The 24,555-nt window shown below is 46.3% G+C and overlaps 1 protein-coding gene across 2 annotated transcripts in view; it reads right to left on the bottom strand.

The window, feature by feature from the left end:
• Positions 1-24,555, bottom strand: part of ATF2 (activating transcription factor 2) — a 1,079,253-nt gene that overhangs the window by 613,377 nt on the left and 441,321 nt on the right. For both annotated transcript variants that reach the window (XM_069616143.1, XM_069616142.1), the window contains one exon: positions 20,114-20,242. In XM_069616143.1, the coding sequence (XP_069472244.1) occupies positions 20,114-20,242 (129 nt within the window). The remainder of the gene's footprint in view (positions 1-20,113; positions 20,243-24,555) is intronic.

Here is a 24,555-nt window from a genome sequence, read left to right as displayed (position 1 = left end):
GTTCTCACCATTTTAAGGTACCGTGTCCGCCAGGCCTCCCTTTCTAAAGATTGCTACAAGGTAACAATAATCCCTTAACCTTCTGGACTGGGCTGGTCGCCTTGACCATCTAACTGGTCCCTTTCTTTTTGGTCCAACTCTTTCTGAACTTATTGCGAGACTTTTGGGCACTTTGAACCATGTGACCTTGGACACATTTCGACCGGAGACTCTTAAAGTGGGTCCGGCCTTGTTAACTTTGACTTTATGGTTTTAACCTGCCTTCTTCTCCTACTGTGTTCTTCCGAAAGTGTTGGGATCTGTTTCTATCTTTGCTCTGCCTTTCTCTCCCTTTTAAACAGATTGATTAGATTGCCATCTTCGTTAAGCGCTCACCGCTGTCTGAAAATAAGTGTTGCTTTACTTAAGACTTGTCTAACTAATCGTTGAAGGGAGTGTATATCTTTTAGTGACCGTGTTTTTGAACTGCTTAATACTAGTGCCAGTGTGTTTAACTAGATGTGTTTTTAAATAAATAATTATATCTCTTTTACACTAAGCTCTGGTCAATGTTTGCTTGTTCTACTGTGTTCTTTTGACCTATTGTGAATACTCTGTATACTGCCTAACTCTTCTTGAGAGAAGTCTGACTGCTCAGCCACAGCTACCAGGTAAATCTGGGTGGTACAGACTGCTACCAATTGGGTTTACTGTCAACCACCTGTAGTCTTAAATCTTTTGCAGTGGTCCCAGAGGGAACTGCACAGGTTTCTGCCTAACAGTCAGGAATCACAAAGAACCCTTGGTTAGACTCATTTCTTTGGTGCCATCTTGGATGAGCCTAGCTGTCAAGATTTGAATGCCAATTTTTGTTTTTCTTCTTGTCAAATGCTCTTATGGTACTGTTCTGCCCAGGTACCATGATGACTGTGACCCTGTCCAAAGCTAGAACCACCACCATTTAATATCACATGGGTAGTCAGACTGAAGCTGTCTTGCATCCTCCACCAGAATTGGATGATTGTGTGGAGCAGCGGGTAGATTGCAGAAATGGTGGGAGGAAGAATTGGGATTGTTCTGCGGAGTATGCCCATTTTGGGACCGGTGTGAGAGATGATTGTAGGGTTTTTCCCTATGAAGAGGGTTTTGAAGAACAAGAAATTGGTTTATTAGTTAAAGTATTAAGCAAAGGCGGGAATGTTGGGGTGATCAGTAAGGGTCCCAGTGTGAAAGAGGGGTTTGTGCAGTGTATGCCATATTGGAGACTGGGTGAACGGTGATATTGACACGATGTTGCAACTTCACCTGTATTTAGTATAGTTAACAAGAATGGAATATGTGTTAATTTTTAATGTTACTTTGTGTGGAGAAAAAAAAGATTTTCAATTTTGCAAGGTTTCAAAAAGAGTTCCGGCAATGGAGTGGGATATTGTTTAGAAAGAGATGCAGAAGAGTTTGTTAGGTATACTCCTAGGTATTAGGGGCAGTGTTTTTCCCGATTGAAAGCTACATAATGTTTCCATATTAAGGATACTGATGCGGAATTGAAGAGTTAAGAGGATGTAATTTAGCAATACTTAACTTCTGTTTGAAAAACAAGATCAAATTCTGAAAGCTCTGTCATAAGAGCCAATAAAGAAGCGTGGGAGCTGAAAGTGAAGTGTGGGAGCCCATCAGTAAAACCAGAGGATCATCCACAAAGGCTAATTTATGCAGCATCTAGAAATGGATAACCAATGTATGTCCATATTATCACCAAATCTTCCTGTTGGTGTCTCATCATAAAAGCACTTTCCATGTCGCCTAGAAATTTGGACTGGGTCTGAGATCAAATAATGTATCCTCATTGTAGTGCAAGGACAGTGTAAGTAGCTTCAATACATTTAATAAACTTGGCAACAAATTCAAACTTACAAAGAAATTGGTTTATAAAGCTCTGCTACGCACAGTCGAACACTCTGTCAGCATCAACCAATTACAGGGTGAAGGGAACCTTTGCACCATGGGCATTTTACATAGCCCGTTTGGTCCAAATCAACCAGTCCAGGGAGCAGGCGAGCCAAACACTTTGCCAAGATCTTAGAATACATTTGGGCAGCATAGTTTAAAATTGCAATAGGGCTACAAGAGGTACACTGGTGAGGATCTTTATCAGGTTTGAGAATCAGAGGCCAGGAGGAGTTGCCCATTGTGGGTGGCTTATACCTATTTCTTGAACATTATTAAACACAGAATTTGTGGTACGAAGACTGATTGAAATTTTGTTGTGAAACATGGCAGTGCACCCATTTGGCCCTGTATTATTTGTCAAGAGATCTTTTGTTACTTGTATAATTTGCTGGCAATATCTTTATGTCTCTAGCGATACTCGTAAATCTACAGAAATCAGGGGGAGGACCACCTCATAGATATCACTGGACTTGTGAATGCTGTCAGAGGGCTGCTCCTGAAAGAGGAAAGTTAAGTATTTGGTCTGGATATTGAGCTAGTTGCCTTCCCCCGAGTGCAAGGATCCCAAATCATTGTTCGGGCCATCCATTAAATTAAGAGCAAATTGGTCACAGCTTCTAATTATTGGACAAATTTCAATCTGGTTTCCGACCAAAATATGGAACCGAGGGGGCGTGGCTTGGAGCCGCCGCGGACGACATGGCTGATTGAGAGCTCCTGCCTGGCCCAATGCGCCACACTGCATAACGCTGCTCTGAGGCCCCATTAGGAGCCACAATCCGAATGGTGGATGTCAGAAGCCCCCTGCAGCTATCGTTTAAATGGGCTCCCGCAACAAATCCAATTTCCCAGGCTTTTGAACATTTTTCTCCGGCGGAGCCCCAAGACTCCAAGATGGCCGCCGCCACGATACGCAGCACGGAGAACGCACAATGAGAACACATAGTGAGCGTTGCTGAAAGATAACGACTACCGCCAAATGTTCATGGCACCCTCTCTTAAAGCCAGCTATATAAATCAAGCAAGCATCTCGCCTCCCGACTCCAGTCAGCCAGAGGCCTGCCTTTGGGGACCGCTAAGGCGCGCAGAATTAGAAGAGCGGGACGCAGAGGTATCTCAGAGCCGCGGCCCCGCTGCTGCTTACCTGGGGACGACAACCCAGCCTCCATCTCGCATCCGTCAGGAGATCCTATCTGGGATCTGAAGGGGCCGTGGGGCGGTCGGCGGCAGGACGCGCAAGGCATCGCCAAGTTCCTCGCTGCGCCGGGCTGTCGTCGGGCCTCCTCTCCCTTCCTGATCGCTGGAGGTTGCTTCCCTATGCGGAGCAACGCACCAGGGTTGGCGGCGGCACGTGGCCCCCAACCTCCCGGTCCCACCAAAAGAATCCAGCAACAGAATCCAGCACACAGACACGCCCGCCACCCAGAGGCAAGCCTCACACGGATTATACCACCTGGAGGTCAGCCTGAGGAACCTGTCCCCACTCAATCAAGCACCTGCTCCGTGGGTGCCAAACTATTCACACCCAGGAGGCTGGACCCAGAAGGGGGGGGTCGCGCCCAGAACAGAGGAATCACCCAACTCCCACCACGGGCAATCTTCAGTGTCCACGATACATCAGCTTCCATGATTTGAGGTGAGGAGTTGGGGGAGGGGAGAATCGCCGAGGGTGACTAGTGTGGTTCCTCGGACCTGACACCCACAAGCGATCGGGCCCCAGCAGTGAGTGTTAACTCCCAGCAGTCTCCTGGCAGATCTGAACCTGCGCTAATATATACCCCTCCACACCCCATTCACCTCGCCACCACTCAAGAATCACTAAGGGGCACACTGGGATAAAGCCGAGCCAGCAACAGTCAAATTGTCGGTGTGAGAGAACAGCCCAGTCCTGGAGCAATCTAGCACACAAAGCTGAAGCGGAAATACCCAGACTGCAGCCGGGCCATATAGACGCACCACCGACAAGATGTCAAAAAGCGGGAAGACAGCCAAACACGCAGACATTGCCGCCCTCATGGCTAACTCGGCTGCCGAAAGGGCTAGGAAGATGGATTCTCCGGAAGACACCACCAAGAATAGCGCTCCCACATCGGCGGCGCCGGAGTTCAACCCGACGCAAGCGGCCACCAAAGCCGATCTTCAAGATCTATTGTCAGCAATCACTAGGGAAATCCAAAAAAGCGCTGAAGAAGTCACTAAGAAAATCAACTCTTTAGACAAAAGGATGGGGGAAGTAGAACACCGAACCACCGAACTGGAATCAGAGGTCTGCGACCAAATATTTGAAAATCAACGCGACAAGGACAGGATAGCCGCCATTGAGGCGAGATGCAACGCTCTGGAAGAAAAACAAGAGATTTAGAAAACCGATCACGTAGGAACAACAGCCGTGTTCGTGGAATTTCATCATCTATCCCAGATGCGGATCTGAAATCCTATGTATCAGACCTCTTTCGGTTCATAATCACCCTCCCGGATAACTCTCCATTGGAGTTAGACCGGGTGCACAGAACGTCTCTGAGGAAAACGAGATGTGTTGGTAGGAATTCATTTTTTCCAAATAAAGGAGGATATAATGCGTGAAGCAAGACAGATGGGACAAATCACATTCCAAGGATCCACAATTGCATTATACCAGGATCTAGCGAACTCAACTCTCCGAAAACGGAAAAGTATGCGCCCATTAACAGTCTGGTTGCGTGAAAGGAAAATCCCATAAAAGTGGGGATTCCCCGCTTCAGTAAGATTCAGATGGGAGGGATCCCAAAGACAAATTCAAGCAGAGAAACTCATGGGCCAAAGTAGAGCAGAAGAGGAATCCGAATCCGAGGACACATCCCACCTCCCCCAAAACAAAACCCTGGTGGAAGAATGCTCAAAAGCTGGCAGACGACGCAGACTCCGGGGACCGACCAAGAAAGACAGCAACATGGGTTGAACACCCTTCAAAGGCGTCAGGAAACCCTGGTTCTCAATCTTCAAATAATAGCCACCCACAACCAAGAGCGAGGCAAACACTAAGAAAGTAAGCTACACACAGCATATAAACCACCGGGAGCATATACTAAGCTCCACCAAGCCTCATTTCGGCGGCCCAGTTGGCCACTATCAAGCGCATTGGTGCCACCAGTTCCCCAGTGGCAGTAGGATGACGTTTCTCCTACCAACTCAACAGTGAGAGGGGGTTGGGGGAGAGGGAGGGGAAAGGGGTTTTAAAAGAACAAATTTAAAGTTCTGGACTTTATCCATCGCAAGTTACGTTAGCTCAAGCAGCGTTACAACATGCAATTACAACAAAAACGAGAAATATACCACTCCAATACGGCTACAGAATCCACTTAGCACTCTCATAGACCAAGGTGGGGGGAGAAACAGGAGGCATACCCAACATCAAATAACAAATGATGGCTGAAACAAATGAGATAAGAATCCTATCCTGGAATATCCAAGGGATGAACTCACCAAGAAAACGAAGATCAGTGGAACATCGGCTTGACCAGTTATCCAGAGACATTGTGCTAATCCAAGAAACCCACCTACTACAAAGCGATGAACACCGCATACGATTCAAGAGATATAATAAAGCCTATTTCGCCACGGCTGGGAAGAAAAAAAGGGGGTTAGCAATATTACTAAGCAACAAAGTCCCACTAACAAAGATCACAATAAGAAGAGATCCAGAGGGTCGCTTTCTCCTGCTCAAAGGCCTCTTCGAAGAGCTTCCTATCACAATCGCCACAATCTATGCTCCCAATACAGCCCACGCCAACTTCATTGCTAATCTTATTCCAACCATCTTAGCCTTCCGAGAAGGCCACATGATCATTGGTGGGGACTTTAACGCCATGCCGAATCAGCAGATGGACAAGACTCTCCCCCCTCACAAACGCGGACTTCACACAGGCTCTATCCCTTTCTAAACTATTTAGGGAAACAGAGACCGTCAACGCCTGGAGGCTATTTAGTGCAAACTCACGAGACTACATGCACTATTCCAATGTCCACAAAGGTTACTCAAGAATAGACTTTATTCTAATCCCCGGAGTGCTATTCCCATGCCTAAACAATGCAGAAATCCATACTTGCATGATCTCCGACCACGCTCCAGTTTCCGTGAATTTGGCCATATCAAGACAAAGAAACCCTATTCGGAGGTACTGGAAATTAAATGATTCCCTACTACTCGACAAAAGCATCAGAATAGAAGTAGAAACCACGATAACCAACTATTTCAAAGAGAACACCACAGAGTCCTCTCCCTTCAATGTCATTTGGGACGCAATGAAAGCGGTAGTAAGAGGCACACTGATTGGAGTAGGATCAGAACAGAGAAGAATATCAAATATCGCAACAACTAAACTGGAAAAAGAAGTGGCCCAACTAGAAGCAGTCCTGAAAGTACGTTACACCAGAAAAGTGGAGCGATCCCTGAGAAAGGCCAAAACAGCCCTTGAAATGCATTGCGCCGACCGAACAGCTAAATCATTAGCATCTACGAAACAATTCTATAACAGCAAAGGGAACAAAGCAAATAAAGTACTAGCGCAGAAACTAAAAAAGATCCATAGCCGAAACAACATCCTTAAACTGCGAGGAGAAGATGGGAAGCTGTACTACTCCGAGACACATAAAATCAACGAACTGATGAAGCACCGCAGAGCCATAATGTCTGGAGATCCTACGAATCTAGACAAGCTGCCCGAATACTTGAGCGCAACATCCCCCCAAAGCCCAACCCAGCTGAAATCCTTGGAAGCCCCCATCAATACTGAAGAAATTATCGACTCCATCAAAGCCCTCAAATCTGCCGTCTCTGGACCAGAGCAGCAAAGAAAGAGGAAGGACTGTGGTTTAGGCAGTGTTTATAGGGGAAAGTAAGATCTGATTGGATTTGAAAAATCACATGGGTTTGTGAGCTAATGAAAAACGGACTACAAATTCAGTGCTAGTTTGGGAATTGTAGTTTTTTATGTTGCAATGTTTTTCATAATTGTTTGTTGATACTTTGTTGCTCGAGAAGTAAAGGAAAGTTCAGAGCATAATCTGATAAATATATAACAAAAGTATAAGCAGAGTGACGGGGGCAGCGCAGGAAAACTGCACGGCATGACTACAGAATTAGTAGTTATTCAGAAGACTCTGAAGGACCTCATTTTAGCGGTATGAGCAGGAGTCAAGCTGTACAGAGGATGGATAGTGCCGGAAGACCCCATAGAGAGGAAAGGGGCATAATGCAGGACCTGGCTGCTTTGTCTCAGGGCATCACGGAGCTGAGCAAAGCGCGCAGGGACAGAGGGGGAAGAAAGAAAAAGACCCGCAGGGACTGTAGCTCCCAGACCCCCACCCCCTGGGTTCAACACACAGGTCCAGAGCGGACAAGAGGAAGGCAAGGTTTCGTGAGAGACATAACATCAGTTCTAACGAATCATCTGATGAATACTGCAGAAGCAGTTCCAAATCTATGGTACGTCAGAAGATCAGATCTCCTCAGAAAACGACGAGCGGAAGCCCAAGAACAAAAGAGGCAAGAGGGAAGAAGAGGAGTCCCATGCGGACGAATTTGACCCGGAGGAACTGGTGCACCCGAGGTCGAATGTGTGGGAACCCCCGAAAGAATTACAGAATATATAAGGAAGAGACTGAGAACACCCCTGAGCAAGCAGGCTAGAAGCAAATTAAGAGCTGAATGTCCCAGGCCTAGAGTGATGGGCGGGGTGGCTGATACACCAGAAATCGACGAGAGAATAATCACGTTCCTGTGGAGATCCGGCATGGACGTGAAGAAAGGAATTGACAGGTCCTGGAGATCTTGTCTGGACAAGCTGTTAGACATGCTGGACTCTATCACTAGGATATGGCAACTCGCTGAAGAAGCCAAGGTAAAGAAAGAACCCATCGATCCGGAGATCGTGGCTGGATGGGCGCAAAGAACCCTATGCCTTATGGGGAATGCCAACACGGCATTGGCGACAGAAAGAAGGAGATCCATACTAATGAAGTTGGACTGTATACTTGGAGAACTGGCTTCTTCTGAGCAAGCAGCAGCAGCGAAAGGCAAACTGTTTGGGTATCTATTCATAAAAGACATGGCAAATTTCGCTAAAACGTATGCGTCCATGGACAAGGCACAATCATCTCTCAAGAAAATCTTCAGAAGGAAGGTTTTTGACAGGGCTGGAAGAGGAAAGGGCCGCTCGTCCAGCCGTTATCAATATAGTAGGTCCTACAATGACAGAGCCAACTGAAAGGAAGAGGACCGGAGGTCGAACCCTTTCTTCCCTTCCAGAGTAAGAAGCAAGGGTAGAGGCTGGAGAGGCAACGGTAGAGAGCAACACCAGAATAACACAGGTGAGAGAAATAAAAGCGCTGGAAGAGATGGAAACACACATTCCTCCAATAGGAGGAAGAGTGAAGTTGCATGTAGGAAAATGGGAGAAGATATTCTCAGATGCATGGGTGATGCAGACGGTTCAAGGTTTTCAGTTAGAATTTTGGCAGGAACCGTCACAAGTAACTGCACTAAGGCAGATAAGGTTCAGCAAACAAGACGAGGATCTGTTAGACAGAGAAGTAGAGTTACTCAAAATAAAAAAGGCAATCGGCCCAGCCTCAGAAGGTCAGGGAGGTTTCGTAAGCAACCTGTTTTTAGTAATAGGCAAACACAAGGTAAGACCAATAATAAATCTCAAGGGTCTGAATTATTTTCTAATATACAGACACTTCAAAATGAAGGGGATTCACCTGTTAAGGGACATCCTACAGCGAGGGGATTGGTTAGCAAGGATAGACCTCAGTGACGCCCATCTAATGATTCCGATTCAACAGAAGCAGAGGAAACTGCTACAATTCCTCTGGAAAGGAGAGAAATGGGAGTTCAAATGTCTTCCGTTTGGTCTAGCATCAGCTCCATGGTGCTTCACCAAACTATTGAAACCAGTGGTAAATTACCTCAGGGAACAAGGAATCAGAATGATTATATACCTGGATGACATTTGTCTGATGTGCCAGGACAGAGAGATTCTTGTAGAACAGATTGGGAAAACTACAGATTTACTGCAACAGCTGGGGTTTCTAATAAACTGGGAAAAGTCAGAATTAGAACAAGCACAGGAGGTGGAATTTATGGGTTTCATCTTTGAAACCAGAAAGAAGGAAATAAGGAGTATGATGATAAGACAGGTAATTTCTTTGAGGGAGATAGCGAGGCCGGTAGGTCATCTGTCATCATCGATACAGGCAATCTTTCCAGGACCTCTGCACTACAGAGCGTTACAGAGGTTGAAGATAGATCATCTCAGGAAAGGTCTATCTTACGAACAGAAAGTGCCCATATCTCAAGAAGCGAGAACGGAGATGGAATGGTGGTATTGTCACATGGAGGCATGGAATGGCAGGGTGATATTTGGCTCATCCCGGACCTGGTAATAGAATCGGATGCCAGTCAATGGGGATGGGGCGCCAGAAGTGGCGATCAATTGACCGGGGGGAGATGGTCGAGTGAGGAATTGGGACTAGACATCAATTACCTCGAACTTCTGGCGGGATCCTTTGCAGTCCGTTGTTGGACACAGGAAGGAGCGAAATGTGCCATTCTATTAAAGATGGACAACGTTTCGGCAGTCAGATATATAAATCGACTGGGCGGGACGAAATCCAGGATGCTGACAGAGATAGCCAATGAGTTTTGGCAACAGTGCCTCCAGAGGGGCGTCAGAGTGAAGGCAGAACACCTGCCGGGAGAACTCAACCAGGTGGCGGACTGGAATTCGAGATACATGAGGGACTCCAGCAATTGGCAGCTGGAGAACTCAGTATTTCAGGAGATCATGCATCGGAGAGGTCCGTGTTGGACGTATTTGTTCGCATCTAGATTGAACAGGAAGATCTCCAGATTTTTCAGCTGGAGACCAGATCCAGAAGCGACAGCGAAAGATGCATTTCTCCAGGTATAGGGACCAGCGAAGGAATATGCTTTCCCTCCGTTTGCCATGATAGCACGCACTGTGGCGCAGGTCAGGAGAAAGGAAGCGACAGTAATTTTAGTGACACCCGATTGGAGGGGTCAAGCATGGTTCCCGGACCTGCTGGAGATGTTGTACGATTTTTCCCAATTCTGTTGCCACATAGAGAGGACATAATCTTGAGTTCAATAGGAGAAACTCACCCATTTGTACAATCAGGGAACTTGAATCTGATAGCATGGGCGATTTCAGGAAGGCCTTGGCCAAGCCAGGACTTTCGGGCACGGTTCAAGAATTTATCAAAGAGTCATGGGCCCCACCAACCGGGAAGGCCTACAGAGTGGCATGGCGAAGATGAAATAATTGGTGTATAGAGAGAGAAGTTAATCCCATACGAACTGATGTAATTCACAGAGTGAATTTTCTAGCAGCTCAAGCAGCTCAGGCTAAAGCTTAAAGAACCATTAACAATTACAGGTCTGCGATATCGGCAGGTCATGAGTGCATTGAGGGAAGGCCAGCGGGTGAACATCCTTTAATATGCAGATTACTGAAAGGTGTCAAGTGCATGAGACCACCTGCTCCTAGATATTCGCATCTTTGGGACGTGAGTCTGATCTTGTGTATGTTTGAGGCCTGGTCGGAAAATGAGAACCTTTCTAGGAAAGCTCTGTGGGCTAAATTAACTACTCTGTTATGCTTAATTTCATGCAAAAGAGTATCAGATGTGAAGGCGTTAGAGACAAACCGGAAATCTTTCTCGCCTACAGGGGTAATATTTTACATTGAAAAAAGGACAAAAACATGTATGTCAGACAGGTGTTTGAAAGTTTATGAGACTAGGGCAAAAATGGTTAGGCCCATTGGGGAATATCAATTGCTGATAGCTATTAGGAAACCTTTTAAAGCGGTAGCTTCGGCCACATTGGGTAGATGGGTGAGATGGTGCATGGCAGAGGCATGCATTGATGTAGGACAGTTTGGAGCTCATTTGACGAGAGGTGTGATGACGTCGTCAGCCTTTATGTCAGGCGCCCGCCTGGAAGATATTTTGAGGCGGCAGACTGGTCTACTGAAGAAAGGTTTAAGAATTTGTATTTTAGACCAGAGGAGCAAATAGCGTTGTTGGTGGTGAGTAAGCTTTAAACAAGAATAATCTGAGCCTCTGAGTCTTGACATAGAATACAGATTTTCCATACATTCTTTATAGAAAGTCATGATTCTATTAAAGACTCAGAGGCGAAAGATTACGCCACCCAATTCAATCGCTATAATGAATGAATGTAGTGTAAATATGGTTTTGAAGAGTAATATAATTTTGTAAATGGTAATGTAATGTTTTTATGCGATTGCCCAACCGTTCATGAGGAGATATGTCATGGTACATACATTTTTTTGACAGGAGCAGAGCAGAAGACAACGACGACATGAAGTAGTGACGAAGTAAAGATTAAGAAGTCGTCTACCAGTTGGGGCGCAAGTTTTAAGTTGGTCGATCAGTGGCAGAAAGAGGAAGGACTGTGGTTTAGGCAGTGTTTATAGGGGAAAGTGAAATCTGATTGGACTTGAAAAATCAGAAGGGTGTGTGAGCTTATGAGAAACAGACTACAAATTCACCGCAAGTTTGGGAATTGCAGTTTTTTATGTTACAAAGATTTTTATAATTGTTTGTTGATACTTTTGCTGCTCGAGAAGTAAAGGAAAGTTCAGAGCCTAATCTTTCACCTCTGAGTCTTTAATAGAATCATGGCTTTCTGTAACAAATGTATTGAAAATCTGTATTGTCTATGTAGTTTCAGAAATTCCTATTTCCTAATAATGTTTGAAGTGGGATAGTGGGTGTCGTGCAACGCAGGGGACTTCATAGCTTGCGTTTTCCAGTGTGGCAATAAAAATACAAGGAAGACATAGTTTTCACTTTGTAAACTGCTGTACTTCGCTCATCTGCACATTGTGTATAACAATAAAAATACTCTATACTGAGATATTTTACATGCTTCCGAAAACCTTTCAGACAAATGGCCGCTTTTATTCAAATGAAACAATTTTTTTTGCTGGTTAAGGAATGTATAATTAACGTGCTGTAGATTAAACCGGTACATATAATTTTGGTTTTTCACAAGCTGTTTGTGAATTATCATAAATCACGAGCTCAGTGGTGAAATTAGAAACTTTAGTGCATTCAATCCAAAGAATATTGGGCCTGCATAGCGCAACATACATTGACTGATATTGTGGGTCTTTAACTCATGAAAGAGAGGCTGACTAGCATCTCCCAGAGAACTGCCTCTCCCGTACAGCTGTTTCATACCGACCGAGAGTAGGACTCCAACTCCCAGTAGCCATGCTCGGCGCACCACATGCACATCATGTAGACGTGTCAAGTAGGATCAAAAGTCTTTCGTAGGCGCGAAGTGCCTAAGCAAAGACCTATTGGAAGCCTAGTCGATGAAAGGAGGCTGGAGATGCTGCCGATTTCAATCTAAAGGTACTCCCCTCTTAACCTTCTTTTCTCTGGAATGCCTCCCTTCTGTTTTTACCTGCAACACCAACTATTACTCTTGTGCTCTCGGTCTTTCCCTTTGTCTAGGGAAATAACATGTCTATACACGAAATCGGGACAAGAGAGTATCGGAAACTAGAGGCACGATCTTTAGCCACATGTTTCTCCTTAATGGCTGTGGTTTTGGCTGTGGTTCATTCAAGCTACATAAAAAGATTCATCAAGACTTTATAGATTGTGTGAAATGTATTTCTCACAAAATAAGTTGTTATTTTTACATCTACACTCAAATAGCCGGCAAAAGCATTACACAACAAAAAAGAAAATTCTAAAAAAAAATATTTAATTCCACTAACCTACACTGCTTACATTTACTAAGGGACCAAGCGCGACTGTGTCATAGGGAATTCTCTTTGTACTTACAAGATTACCTCAAGGGACAATAGGGCACTGTCTCACTCACCCTGACACACGCTGCAAGGCGTAGTATCAATAACTTTTCTAAAAATGATATTCCCATTTCACTTAGTGAAGTGATGTCAAAGTTCTATTGCTCAAGTTTCTTGAATCATTCATACTTTTGGGCTTGTTCTCTGGGTGTTAGAACTTGCCTTAAGTGAACTCTGAGCCTGCTGCTTATCGGGTAGAGGACTTGACTCCTCCTTCCAGTTACCTTCTGCCGACATGGTCACCAATGTTGGAGAAGATGATAGAGAGTCTCTTTGCATTTCTCCCCGTGCTAGAGTATCCCTATCTCCAGTTTCATATGGAAGGTTCTGTCCCTCCGACCCTGATTGGCTGTCAGTCTTCAGATGCAGCTGGGATCCCTGGGGGTCCAAAGGCCTAAATTTAGTGATAAGACCCCCCCCTTTCCTTCAACTTATAGTGTAGTCTCACTGTCATTCTGGTAGCAATCTATGACTTCCTGAGCTTGGATTTGGCCCCCTCTCTGAATGCATGTCAGGTTATTTCTGTGACAGACTTTAGTTTTTCTCTGCTTAAGCTTAATTCGGTCTCCCAAACAGCATCAACCATGAGCAGCTGAATACCTCCCCTGCTCAAAGGCATAGGGATCCTGTGGATAAGTTAACCAAGAGGTCTCAGAAGTTGGCTGGATAGTGTGCATGGCTGAGGACTGTGAACATTTCTTACTGGGACTTCCATGGGGACAGATCAACCAGAGTAAAATATCCCACAGTCCCGGGGTAGGGCCACTCATAAGTAAGTCTGTCTCGATCAGGGACTTCTCATTGACGGAATATAATGTTTGTATGCACTCCGGACCTCATAGGAATACTCCCAGGGCGATCTTTGGGTTGGTATATGTGCACGAGTGGTCAATGGTTGAAAGAATCAACCCAGCAACTCTGGTTCCTGACGATAGATCGTCCAATGGGTCTTCCTGCAGATGCATCGCCTCTGAATGGTTTGTCGTCTTTCGATGGGCATAGTTGATCTCTGTTTTGGGATCTGGGAAATCTCACTAATGACACCACATTTGACGGGGTAGTCCGTGCCACAAATAACCATGCTGACTCCCAAATTAGTTCCAAGGGTATTCATTGGGTCTTTACAGTCAGTTTGGGCCAGGGTTTCTTTACGGAATTGTTACAGTTTACTAGGGTCTTAAGGGAAGTTGGCACTTGGGCTGTCCCTCTCTATCTGATACCTGCCGCTTAACCCTCTCCCTAGCCCAGATGCCCTTAATGGGGATGTTAGTATCTTCGCCAGCAGGAACACCTATCTTTTTGCTCTGTCTACTTCTATTAGTGACTTCTCTAAATCGATGGTTAACTGACTCCTTACGAGTTTCCAGTCTTTCCCTTACCTAGCCTGCATAGTATTCTAGAGAGTTGGGGATGGTGCCTTCTTTCACCTGTTGTTAATTTTCGTCTTTCAGACACAGTATTAGCGGACCCTTCACTACACTGGCTTAAGATGTAGATTAAGATCACTTAATCAAACTTTTCCTCTTCTCTACTCTTATTACTGTCGCTATGTCTGGCTACCTCCGTTTCCTTTCCTCCTTTCTCTTACAAGAACAGCAACAGACAAAGAAGTAGGGTTATATAATCTCTATCTGTTCCTACCACAACTCCTATTCTGCCACTCCCTGTCGCTCTTAATACTCTCCCTCTACTGCTATTCCTCCTTGGTTAACACTGTTCCTTTATTACCTTTCACTCTCCTACTACTTCTACTGTCAATCTGCTGATGTACCTGCTCACTAACACTCCATACCACCCTCTACTAGCAACTACCCCTCTACTGCCTATTCCACTTCCCAACTTATCCTCCACTCTCAGTACCACTACTAATACTTAGTACCATTCCCTCACTCGCTACTCTAATACTCCCACTACCACTATCTACCCTTTCAACTACTACCACCATCGCTACCACTCTGCTACTCCTACTCTACCTCTATTCCTTACACTCTACCCTCTCACACAAACACTCCACAGATCCCTCTCTTCCAACAGACTCCACACTTTTTTCGCTCTCACCTCCTCTGGTCTCTCAGACGTCCACCACCACTTCCGGACCTCACCCCACTTATTCACACAGCCATTCTAACACACCTCCTTAAATAACCTACCCCCACCCAGGATGGGTTACTTAACCTGGCAAATTACCTACCTGGATTCCAGGGGTGTGACCCCCTTCAGTGCTGCAGCCTCCACAGGTAAGGTGGGGTAGCGAAGGGGTCCCGCGCTCAGGCACTGTGTCAGGGGAGGGGTTGGGCTCCCTCGCCTGACAGGGCCTGAAAGCAGGCCATGTCACAACATATATTGGTGCGCTAAATGCACATATCCAATGCACCCGACACTCATATGACAGGCACTTCTAAGAGACAGGCTCACATATTATGTTGTCCTTAGCAGCTTACTACTCTAGAGCTTTCAAAGAGATGCAAAAGCCAAGTGGTGACCCGGTTATACATGCCATCCTAGGAAAGCCCAGACACATTAAGCCCCTCATGCATCCAGACAATTTGAAAACAATTAGTTATTAACAATTTTCCAATCACACTTTCTCACATCTCAAGCTCACTTCAATCTACTGCTAACCCCTTTTTCTTCCTACCCTTTCTATCTCATCCCCCTTTTTTAATTTTTCTCAGACTAAAGACTGCTGATCCAGGGGCAGGGACACAATGAGGACAAATAGAGGCACTTTGAGACCACTGTAATGGTGATCTGGTGTATTATAGGAGCTCAATAATTAATTAAGAAGGCATGGTTTTAGACATACGTTGTTTGGAGCAAATGAAAGTGAGGCTGGTGGGAGATCTTGGATTTGCTTCATTGGTTGTTGAAATTAAGAAAAGATCTGTGGGTCTGGGTCCACAATGGAGTGCATGCCCACAATCTCAGAAAAGAGATTCTGGAGATACCCCTCTAAGTTTTCAGCAGATAAGGTAAGTGGTCTGTATACTTTTGTATCACTACCTGTTCTCCATGTCTTCCTGTTTCTCAGAAAGGAAACCGGGTTTCATCAAGTTGTTAAACCAGGTGGGTTCAAAATTAATGTTTCAGTAAGAGTTGTGACGAATCTGGACAATTTGTCCCTTCTCCCCAGAGGGGAGCCACCCCCTGTTAGGCTAGCGAGGGAAGCCTGCTCCGCAAGAACTTCCCTAGTGGTCTGTGCAAGTGAGAGCTCACTGAGAGTTACTCCTTTCTCAGGTCGGGGACTGGGACTCCCAATCCAATGAGGACCTCCCTTAACAGACTACTAGATTGCTTACATGGGACTTGGAAAACCTGTTTGTTCTCATGTTTTGACTAAAACTTCCAGTGATCCTCCTTCCACCCTGTTGGTTTCAGGTGATGTGGGCTTTCATCTGCACAATCCCCGTCAAGGTAGAAGGACACACCGTTTTAGATTGTGATTACTTATTTAAGCACAGTAATAACTGTGAATGAGGAGAGACCACCTTCGCAGAGCGCGTCTCAGACGGAGGGCCGAAGATCACTGATATATCAAGGTGAGACTCTGTGGACACGTTCTGGAGGTGCAGAGCTACGTGAAGCTGCAGAGCCAGCAGTGGCATAGCAGAAGAAGGACCCGCTAACTGGAGACTATGAGGCTAGTGCACTGACCATGTAAGAGGCTGATGTCAGGCACAGATCGAAGACTGGCACAGTGACTAAAGAACAGTGGTGGGCCTGACACCCAGCAATCAATGCCTAGACCAAGAAAAATAAAGACCCCCAAGTCTGCAAGCTCCCCAAAGCGAGGAGTGCTGACACTGACAAGACGAGCATGAAAACTGAAGCGAATGCTGCCAGTGTGAAGACTCCAGTGAGAAGTGTAAACTTTGGGTTTACAGACTGCTGAAGCTGTCCATAGTACGAAAGGCTGGGAAAACAGAACGGGCACAAGATCCGGGTAAAACAGAGTGAGAGAGACACGAGTACTGCATATCACAGCTGGAGAAGCCGCCAACACTATGAAAGTCTGAAAGAGAAGAACAGGCATGTGACCAAAGTAAAACAGAGGGGAAGGGATACAAACCTTGTATATCAAGCCTGTGCAAGCCACTCAGAGTACACGAATCTGAGAGAATCAAATGGACACATACCCTGTGAAAAATAGAGTGAAAGGGATAAGTGTGCTTGTTACCAAGGCTGGAAAAGCCAACAAATATATGAGATTAATTGGACTGACAGAAGAGCCAGTGCCAGTGCCACAAAGCTGAGAGCCAGAGAAGTGTGTATACATAATCCTGACTGGATTTAACCACTGGTAAAAAGCTGAAGTGATAGCTGAGGGATTTAACCAGTGGTAAAAAGCTACAAAACATGTAAGAAGAAGAATGTGTCTTTTTCCCAAAGGGGGAGGAGAAAATCAACCAGAAGACATTCATCATTTTAATCTCCAAACTCTATACTTAGACTGTGAACCGTGCAAAGACATTCTAAAGGAACTCTGAGACTGATAAGTCTTTGTCGAGCCATGCCAGGAAGAAGCCCATTCTCAAGTTATTGTGCAAGCATCCATTTCATTTTAGATACATTTTCAAAAGTAGTGGGGCCAGATGGTAACGAGGAATTTGGACTCATGACTCATTAATTATGGATTTTGACAAGGACCCTTAGTTTTTGTTTTAGAATGTAGGGAACTTCCCTCATGGTGATAGGGTCAGATAGGCATGTTTCTTTTTATTTTAATAAACAAATCTACACCATGCCCCACTATAGTATGACTCCTCCTTCTGGTTCGCCACAGAGTGCAATGTCACCTTTAGTTGCTTGCATGGCATTGTACTTTCAGATCGGTGTGCCATGCATTTCTGACACTGTAACAATCTCAGAATTTTCTTAGGTGCCGTGTTTGGGGTCCTTCAAGGAGACTAATCTATCTTTGATGGAGTTAAGTTTAAGATGTTGCTCATCCCTAGATATTGCTCATCCCTGAACCCTCCATGCCCCTGCTCGTCTTTCATCTGCCTGCTCTTTTTCTTTAAGGGTACTCCTGGTGGATCACCGCTGGAGAAAGGATGATATCCACCAAGCAGACCAGAGCAGGAGCTAGAGACTGAGATCAACAATGCGCCATGGCCGAGCACAGGAGCAATGGACTGAGGCTGTGTCTAGGACAATACATGTTTTATCTCTTGAAAACTTGCAAGAAAAAAACCAACACACTGGTCATGTGGCATCGGTTGGACATTGGTGTGCCAGATATGAGTATGCAGCAAGCACATGTAGAGCCACAGTGAGTTCCCTATATGGATGTGAGCTCCTCCCTCTTCAGGGCCCACTGGCGGAAAACACTTCACTGCTGCATGGCACCCAGAGATGGAACCCAGGGATGCTGTCCAGTAAAGATGCCAGCCCCCACCGCCAAAGGGGGTGGATTAGCACAGAGACAACCCAAGGCAGGGCTTTCGGGTCCCCACCCGGTATGCTGGTTCTGTAGCTGCCCGGGGAACACACAGACCACAACTGGTCAGCCCAGGGGTCAGGGGGGGTTCTTGACCATGCTGAAATACTGCATGGGCTTCCCAGGAACGTTTAGTTGTCAGTGCAGCATGGTTCTCGGACAGGCCACAAACCTATGAAGCCTAAGTGTGAATATTAGGGGATCAGAACAGGGTGGGGGCATTTGTATCTACAAGTTTCCACAACTTCGGTTAACTACCCAATCCCGATCTTCTTCCAAGACCAAAATCAGTCATATATTAAACACCCCTTTCTAAATGGTCTGGCTTGTCTCAGACATATGTCGGACACAAATGACATGCCTTTGTCAAACAACTACAAGCAGGTGATCTTGTCAAACACTTTAATTTATGTTGCTGTTGTGTCTTTAAATCTTGAAAATAAGTTGCAAAAACCTAGAGGAGATTGTTAGGCTGACATGACTTTACATTCTGGCATTTCTGTTACTTGCAGTTTTTCGATCAAGGGGAAAATCTAGCTACAGTTATTTTTGCTTAAATTAACGATTTATATATTTGTCAGTTGGGTGTAAAATGGTATCTGTACCTTTCAAGTCATATCTATGAAAACAATAATTATGTAATCTATTTGTATCAGCTAGAGCTTGGTCAAGTGTCTAAATGCATACCTGGCTCAAATAATGGCCTCACCAATTAAATACAGTGTGTGATCCTAGGCAAAACATTTTATTACACATTACATACCAAAATGGTGACTCCAAGTATGTGCTGTGTGAAGTGGGGTTGAGGAGACAGGGTGTCAGGTAGGGTTTTTCCGTTGTGGCACATGAAAAGGCAGCATTCTAGTTATGGGGTTTGTGCTGTGGGGAGGCAAGACATAAGATATGGATCTTGTGTTGTAGGAGGCATGATGTCCAGTATGAGTCTTCTGCTCGCCGTCTTAAAGCAGCAACCTCAGACCCCCTGCCTTAGCTCTACTCGAGAATTATCCCACCCCTGGCCACCCACCTTCTAAGGTGAAGTCACTGTGCCATTCAAGACTGAATGTCACTTTACTCTCAAGTTACACTGCTCTAATACATTGTACATTGCCTCGTGACGCATTTCTCTCATCCAGCTTTCTGTAATTTCATCTCTGGTTTACTAGTTCAAGTGAGCGCTTTTTCAACTCACCCCTCTAATAAAAATCATGTCGTCCTAGTTGGTTTTTCATTTTTATTTCAAACTTTGGTAATCTCGGGGTTTGATGTCACACAATTACCAGACATGCCTCTCCGCTCTTGCTCCTTTAAACACATTTTTAATTTAGGTACACATTTTGGATTTGATATAATCACTCCCATCCTGTACCAATAGCATTGGCCACCTCTACATCACAGAACAAAATATTCATGCTTGCAACGTACAATGTTCTGCATTTGTCGTACCATAATGTGAACAATACAGCTGAATGTCTGAATCTTTCTATATATTGTGGGGCTATTACTATTATTTTTATTTTCAATACAATATTTTCTTATTAGTCTGCACAATTATTATTCTACCACCTTTAGTGCTTTTATTTCTATTGCTTTTAAGTGTGTGTATGTGTGCTGCTCTAATTTCCCTCGGAGGAAGTGTGCATTCTATTAAAACATATACATGTTATGCAAGGGTCCCAGGAGCTGGTGATAGTCGCAGAACAGAGTGGCTATACAATTGTGTCAAGCTAGTTACGTGTTAGGCAGTACTGTACAGGAAGCAATACTTGATTCTGCGGGTTCGAACATGCATATACTTGTCCAGGAAGAGTTAACAGTTTAGGATTCTAACCTTTTCATCACTGGTGGTGGACTCTGGATGAGGTAAAGGGCTGCCCCGATGGGTGGCCTCCACAGGAATCTGTTCCTCGATTTTATGCCTTATGACTGGCGTTGCTAAGGGGGATAAGTCCAAGGGCATCTTAAAAACAAGAAACACAGGAGAATACATGTATTATCAAACAAATCAAATGCTGTATATTTAAGAATCAATTGTATAGAGGAATACAATGCAGATATCGCTTGACATACACAGGATACCCCAGAACTTGTTTAAATCCTTCATGAAGCCAATTCTATTGATCCGTGGTCTTTACAAAGCATGAAAGCTGGAGAAAGAAAAGATCGAATCCCAGAACTCCAGATAAACTGCATACCTGCCTATTTTACTCCTTAAAATCAGACAGAGCTTCAACAGAGAAAAATAGGAAGTAACTGGTACACAGGCCACCGACTCCTATGCCACCTGGGCAGTTCGGGTGATGTGTTCAGACTGGTGGCATGAGTAGGCCTCTGCAAAAAGAGGGCCTCTGTTGTAGTACTGCCTGTTCTGAAGATGGTCTACATGATAGAAATGCTTCATTTAATTTAGGGGAAACTACAAAGAATGTTTAGATTGTTAGGTAATAGCATTTCTACTGTACCCATTAATAAGAACTATAATGGTGGTCTTGTACATCTCTCATGCCATTCTTGCCAGCCTCGCTACACGTGGCTCTAAAAACGAGGAGGGGGTAGAGTTATTAGTGGGATAGTGGAAAGAAAACGTCCCTAACAAGCAAACAATAAATAAGAAAAAGAGGAAAAACGTGGTGTTGATGGGTGCAGTTCATAAGTGATTGCTTTTTAGGTTGGTGTGTTTTCGATGGGGTTGGCCTAGTTGTTGGGAGTATGTTATCCCGGGAGGAGAACCCAAGGACTGAAAAGTATGAAGAGTGCAGTTGTTACCCACTAATGTGTGGTAGTGTGAAAAAGCTGAAGAGAAGACAAGAGAATAACTCATAGCATGGTAGTCTCCAGGCGTGTACACTGTGATGTCCACGTGACCCTCGTCACGTGGGCATATGAATAAAGGTGCAGGGAAACGCCTGCAAAGGGCAGTTCCCGCTCGGACCACCCAGCTGCTGCCTCCGTGTCCTTCATTGCGCGTCTACCCGAGCTGCGCTGCATAAGCCCCAGAGGCCTGCCCCATCAGCCCCATGGCAGGCATCACAGTGGCGATGAGGTGGAGATCGCCTCTTACCCAACCCAATAACAGCGAGTCACGCCTGACTCACCCTGCGCCCCAGTCACACCAGGGCCCGCAGACCCGTGTCATGCCCTTCCCCCACAGAGTGCCTGGGCAGATGCTACACGGCAGTCTGCTCCGACACGCAGCTGTCAAAGGAGCGAGCAGCCTCCCACTGCATCTGCTCCCCAGGGAGCCCCAGGTCCCGCTGATTGCTATCGCGCCTTCACTGTCAGGTGCCTGGGCGCGAGAAAACAAGCACTAAATGCACCACCACCCGTGCATGAAGAAAAAATAAAACTTAAACAGCACCTCCACAGCACCATTCCAGAGCCATCCAGTGACCCACAAGCACGCACAATAAGCCCGGCAAGCACATAGAACACATGTGGGCCCCGCCAGCAGCACCATACACACGGTCCCTGAAAGCCCCAGGCACAGGAAGAAACACTCCTGACCACATGTCCATACAGTGGCACACAAGCCCAACACAGAGCCCAGCAAGCACGTGGAACACACGTGGGCCACGTCAGCAGCGCCTTACACACAGGGGTGAACCCAGAAGGCCCAAGGAGCAGGAGCACGAACAGACACAGGGGAAGCAAAAAGAACCCCAGAGGGCACTCCAGAGCCAGGACCACAATCGGGGCAGTCCCACAGCAGGCAGACAACGCACAAGTGGAAGCACGTGCCTCAGCCAGCCCTCACACCAGCAAGGGACATCCAGTCACGCGACACGCACAGCCAAGGCCACGCAAAAGAGCCAACCCAAGTGCTTTACAACACAAGAAGGCACCACAAGCCCAGTCTCCACACACCACAACATGGCAGCCGACCCCACGACGATGCAACAAAGGCAACAAGGCCGAAATCCCGACACCAGCACATGGCTGGACATCACGCAAGGGACTTTCATGCAACCGTTCCAGCCCTTCGGTCCCGCAAAGGACTCCGCTGGGAGCTGTGGATCCAGCAGTTTGAGTCGTATATCCTGACACGAGACATTACCAGTGAGGAAGAAAAGAGCGTTCCTCATGCTTAATTTAGGCACCATGGCATTTCGCCTATTTAACGCACTGCCAAAATGAGGCACAGCAGATGACTACGAGACGGCGAAAGAGGTCCTCACCAGGAAGTTCAAACCAAAGGTCAGCCCGGATTTTGAGAGATTTAAAATGAGCCAGGCAAGACAGTGCCCGCAAGAGAACATCAATGTTTTCCACAGCCGACTGCGGGAGATGGCCCTCGCCTGTGACTCCCCGAATGAAGAGTTCTCAGTGAGGCAACAAGTAATACATGGATTATCCTCAGGCACGCTCCGACGAGCCATCCTATTAGAAACCGACCTGACGGTAGACACCCTCCTGTCCATGGGATGACTGCGGGAAAGGACAGACGAACACGTAACGGAGATGGAGCAAATGATAAGTCATCTGCCGCTAGACACTGAAACACTGCACAACAACATGTCCACAGTCAAAGTCCTGCGACAGCATAAACCCCGACAAGGTCAGCCAGCTACCCGACCCAAAGACTGCCTGTGGTGCGGTGGACAACAACACAGGGGTGAGCCATGGCCAGCATATGGCACGATGTGCCACAAGTGCGGGAAAGTGAACCATTATGCATCAGTATGTCTGAGCTCTCGGAAAACCAAGGATCACTGACCCTGGAGAAACACTCCTGACCGCAGGAACAACGCAAGACCCCGCAACACCATACTAGCTCACTCAAGACAGTATGGCCGCCGACAGGCAGGACCCATGAAAGCAGGAAAGGACAGGCTTGTGTGATAGAAGGAGAAGACACCGACAGCCACAGCAGCGACGACGAGCAATCCAGCAGGGAACAGTCCCCAAACTATGCAAACAGGCCTGGAACCCCCGACGAGAAAAGGTGCACAATGTATCGGCTGTCAAACCCAGGCATGGCAAGCAGTGAAAAAAAATCATGATGCTGCACCGTAATAGCAGGGGATATCCCAGTAACCATGATGATCGACACAGGGGCAACAGTAAATGTCATGCCGACCACCAGCTTTCACAAACTCGATCCCAAACCTATGCTTCAGCGACGGTCAGTACTGCTCTATGCCTATGGCTGCAAAAAGCCCCTCTCGGTCGTGGGGTACTTCAAAACTGTCCTTGCACACCATGGAGTCAACTGCAAAACCTGCATCTACGTTGTGGATGCCGGAATAGAGACCCTGCTCAGTTGTCCAACGGCAGAACGACTAGAAGTTATCCAGTTCAACTTCGCAATTCAATCCAAAGACATCGAGCACCTGCTAGCGAAACACAAGAAACTGTTCCCTGGGATCGGATGCCTCAAGGGTAAATCAGTAAAACTTCATATTGATCCCACGGTGAAGCCACGAGCCGTACGGCACAGAAGGGTACCCTTCCACATGATGGCAGCCGTGCAAGCTGAACTAAGCAAACTGGAAGACCTCCAGATCATTGAAAAGACCACCGGCCCCACCCCCTGGGTGTCACCGATGGTAGTCACGGCCAAACCCAAACAACCGCAGGCAGTGCGCACATGTATTGACATGCGCCTCCCAAACGCGGCAATAAGGAGAGAGCGAGACACATTACTCCCACAATAGACAAGCTGATTGTGGACCTGACCAGCGCAACCGTCTTTAGCAAGCTGGATTTACGATCAGGCTACCATCAAATTCGCCTGTTGAAAGAGTCCCGCTACATCACAACATTTTCCTCGGACCTGGGACTCAGACGGTACCGCCGCCTTAACGTTGGCTGCAGAGGTTTTCCAGCACGAGATACGCAAAGTACTCCAGGACCTGTCAGGAGCTACAAATGTCAGCGATGACATCCTGGTATACGGCAAATCGGAGGAAGAACACACCAATCGGCTAGCGGCCAACCTATAGCGGCTGGAAGAGTCAGGACTCACACTTCATGAGGGAAAGTGCAAATTCGGAAAATGCACACTGCGTTTCTTCGGCTACGTCTTTAACGAAAAAGGCATGTCACATCATCCAGAAAAGGTGGAGGACATCGAGAACACGCAAGCCCCAACCACAGCAACCGAAGTGCAAAGGTTCTTGGGCATGGTGACATACTGTGGACTCTTCATCACGACTTAGCCACCATCGCCACCTCCCTGCGGGATCTCACGAAAACAAAGACACCCTGCGAATGGGAAGAAACCCAAGAGCAGGCCTTTCGGAAGATCAAAAGACCCCCTCTCCAGTGACGCCA

The sequence above is a fragment of the Ambystoma mexicanum genome, chromosome 9 (assembly GCF_040938575.1).
Source record: "Ambystoma mexicanum isolate Mex_15411 chromosome 9, UKY_AmexF1_1, whole genome shotgun sequence".
NCBI lineage: Eukaryota > Metazoa > Chordata > Amphibia > Caudata > Ambystomatidae > Ambystoma > Ambystoma mexicanum.
The sequence above is the reverse complement of the archived record's forward strand: the minus strand, read 5'-3'. Positions and strand labels throughout refer to the sequence as shown.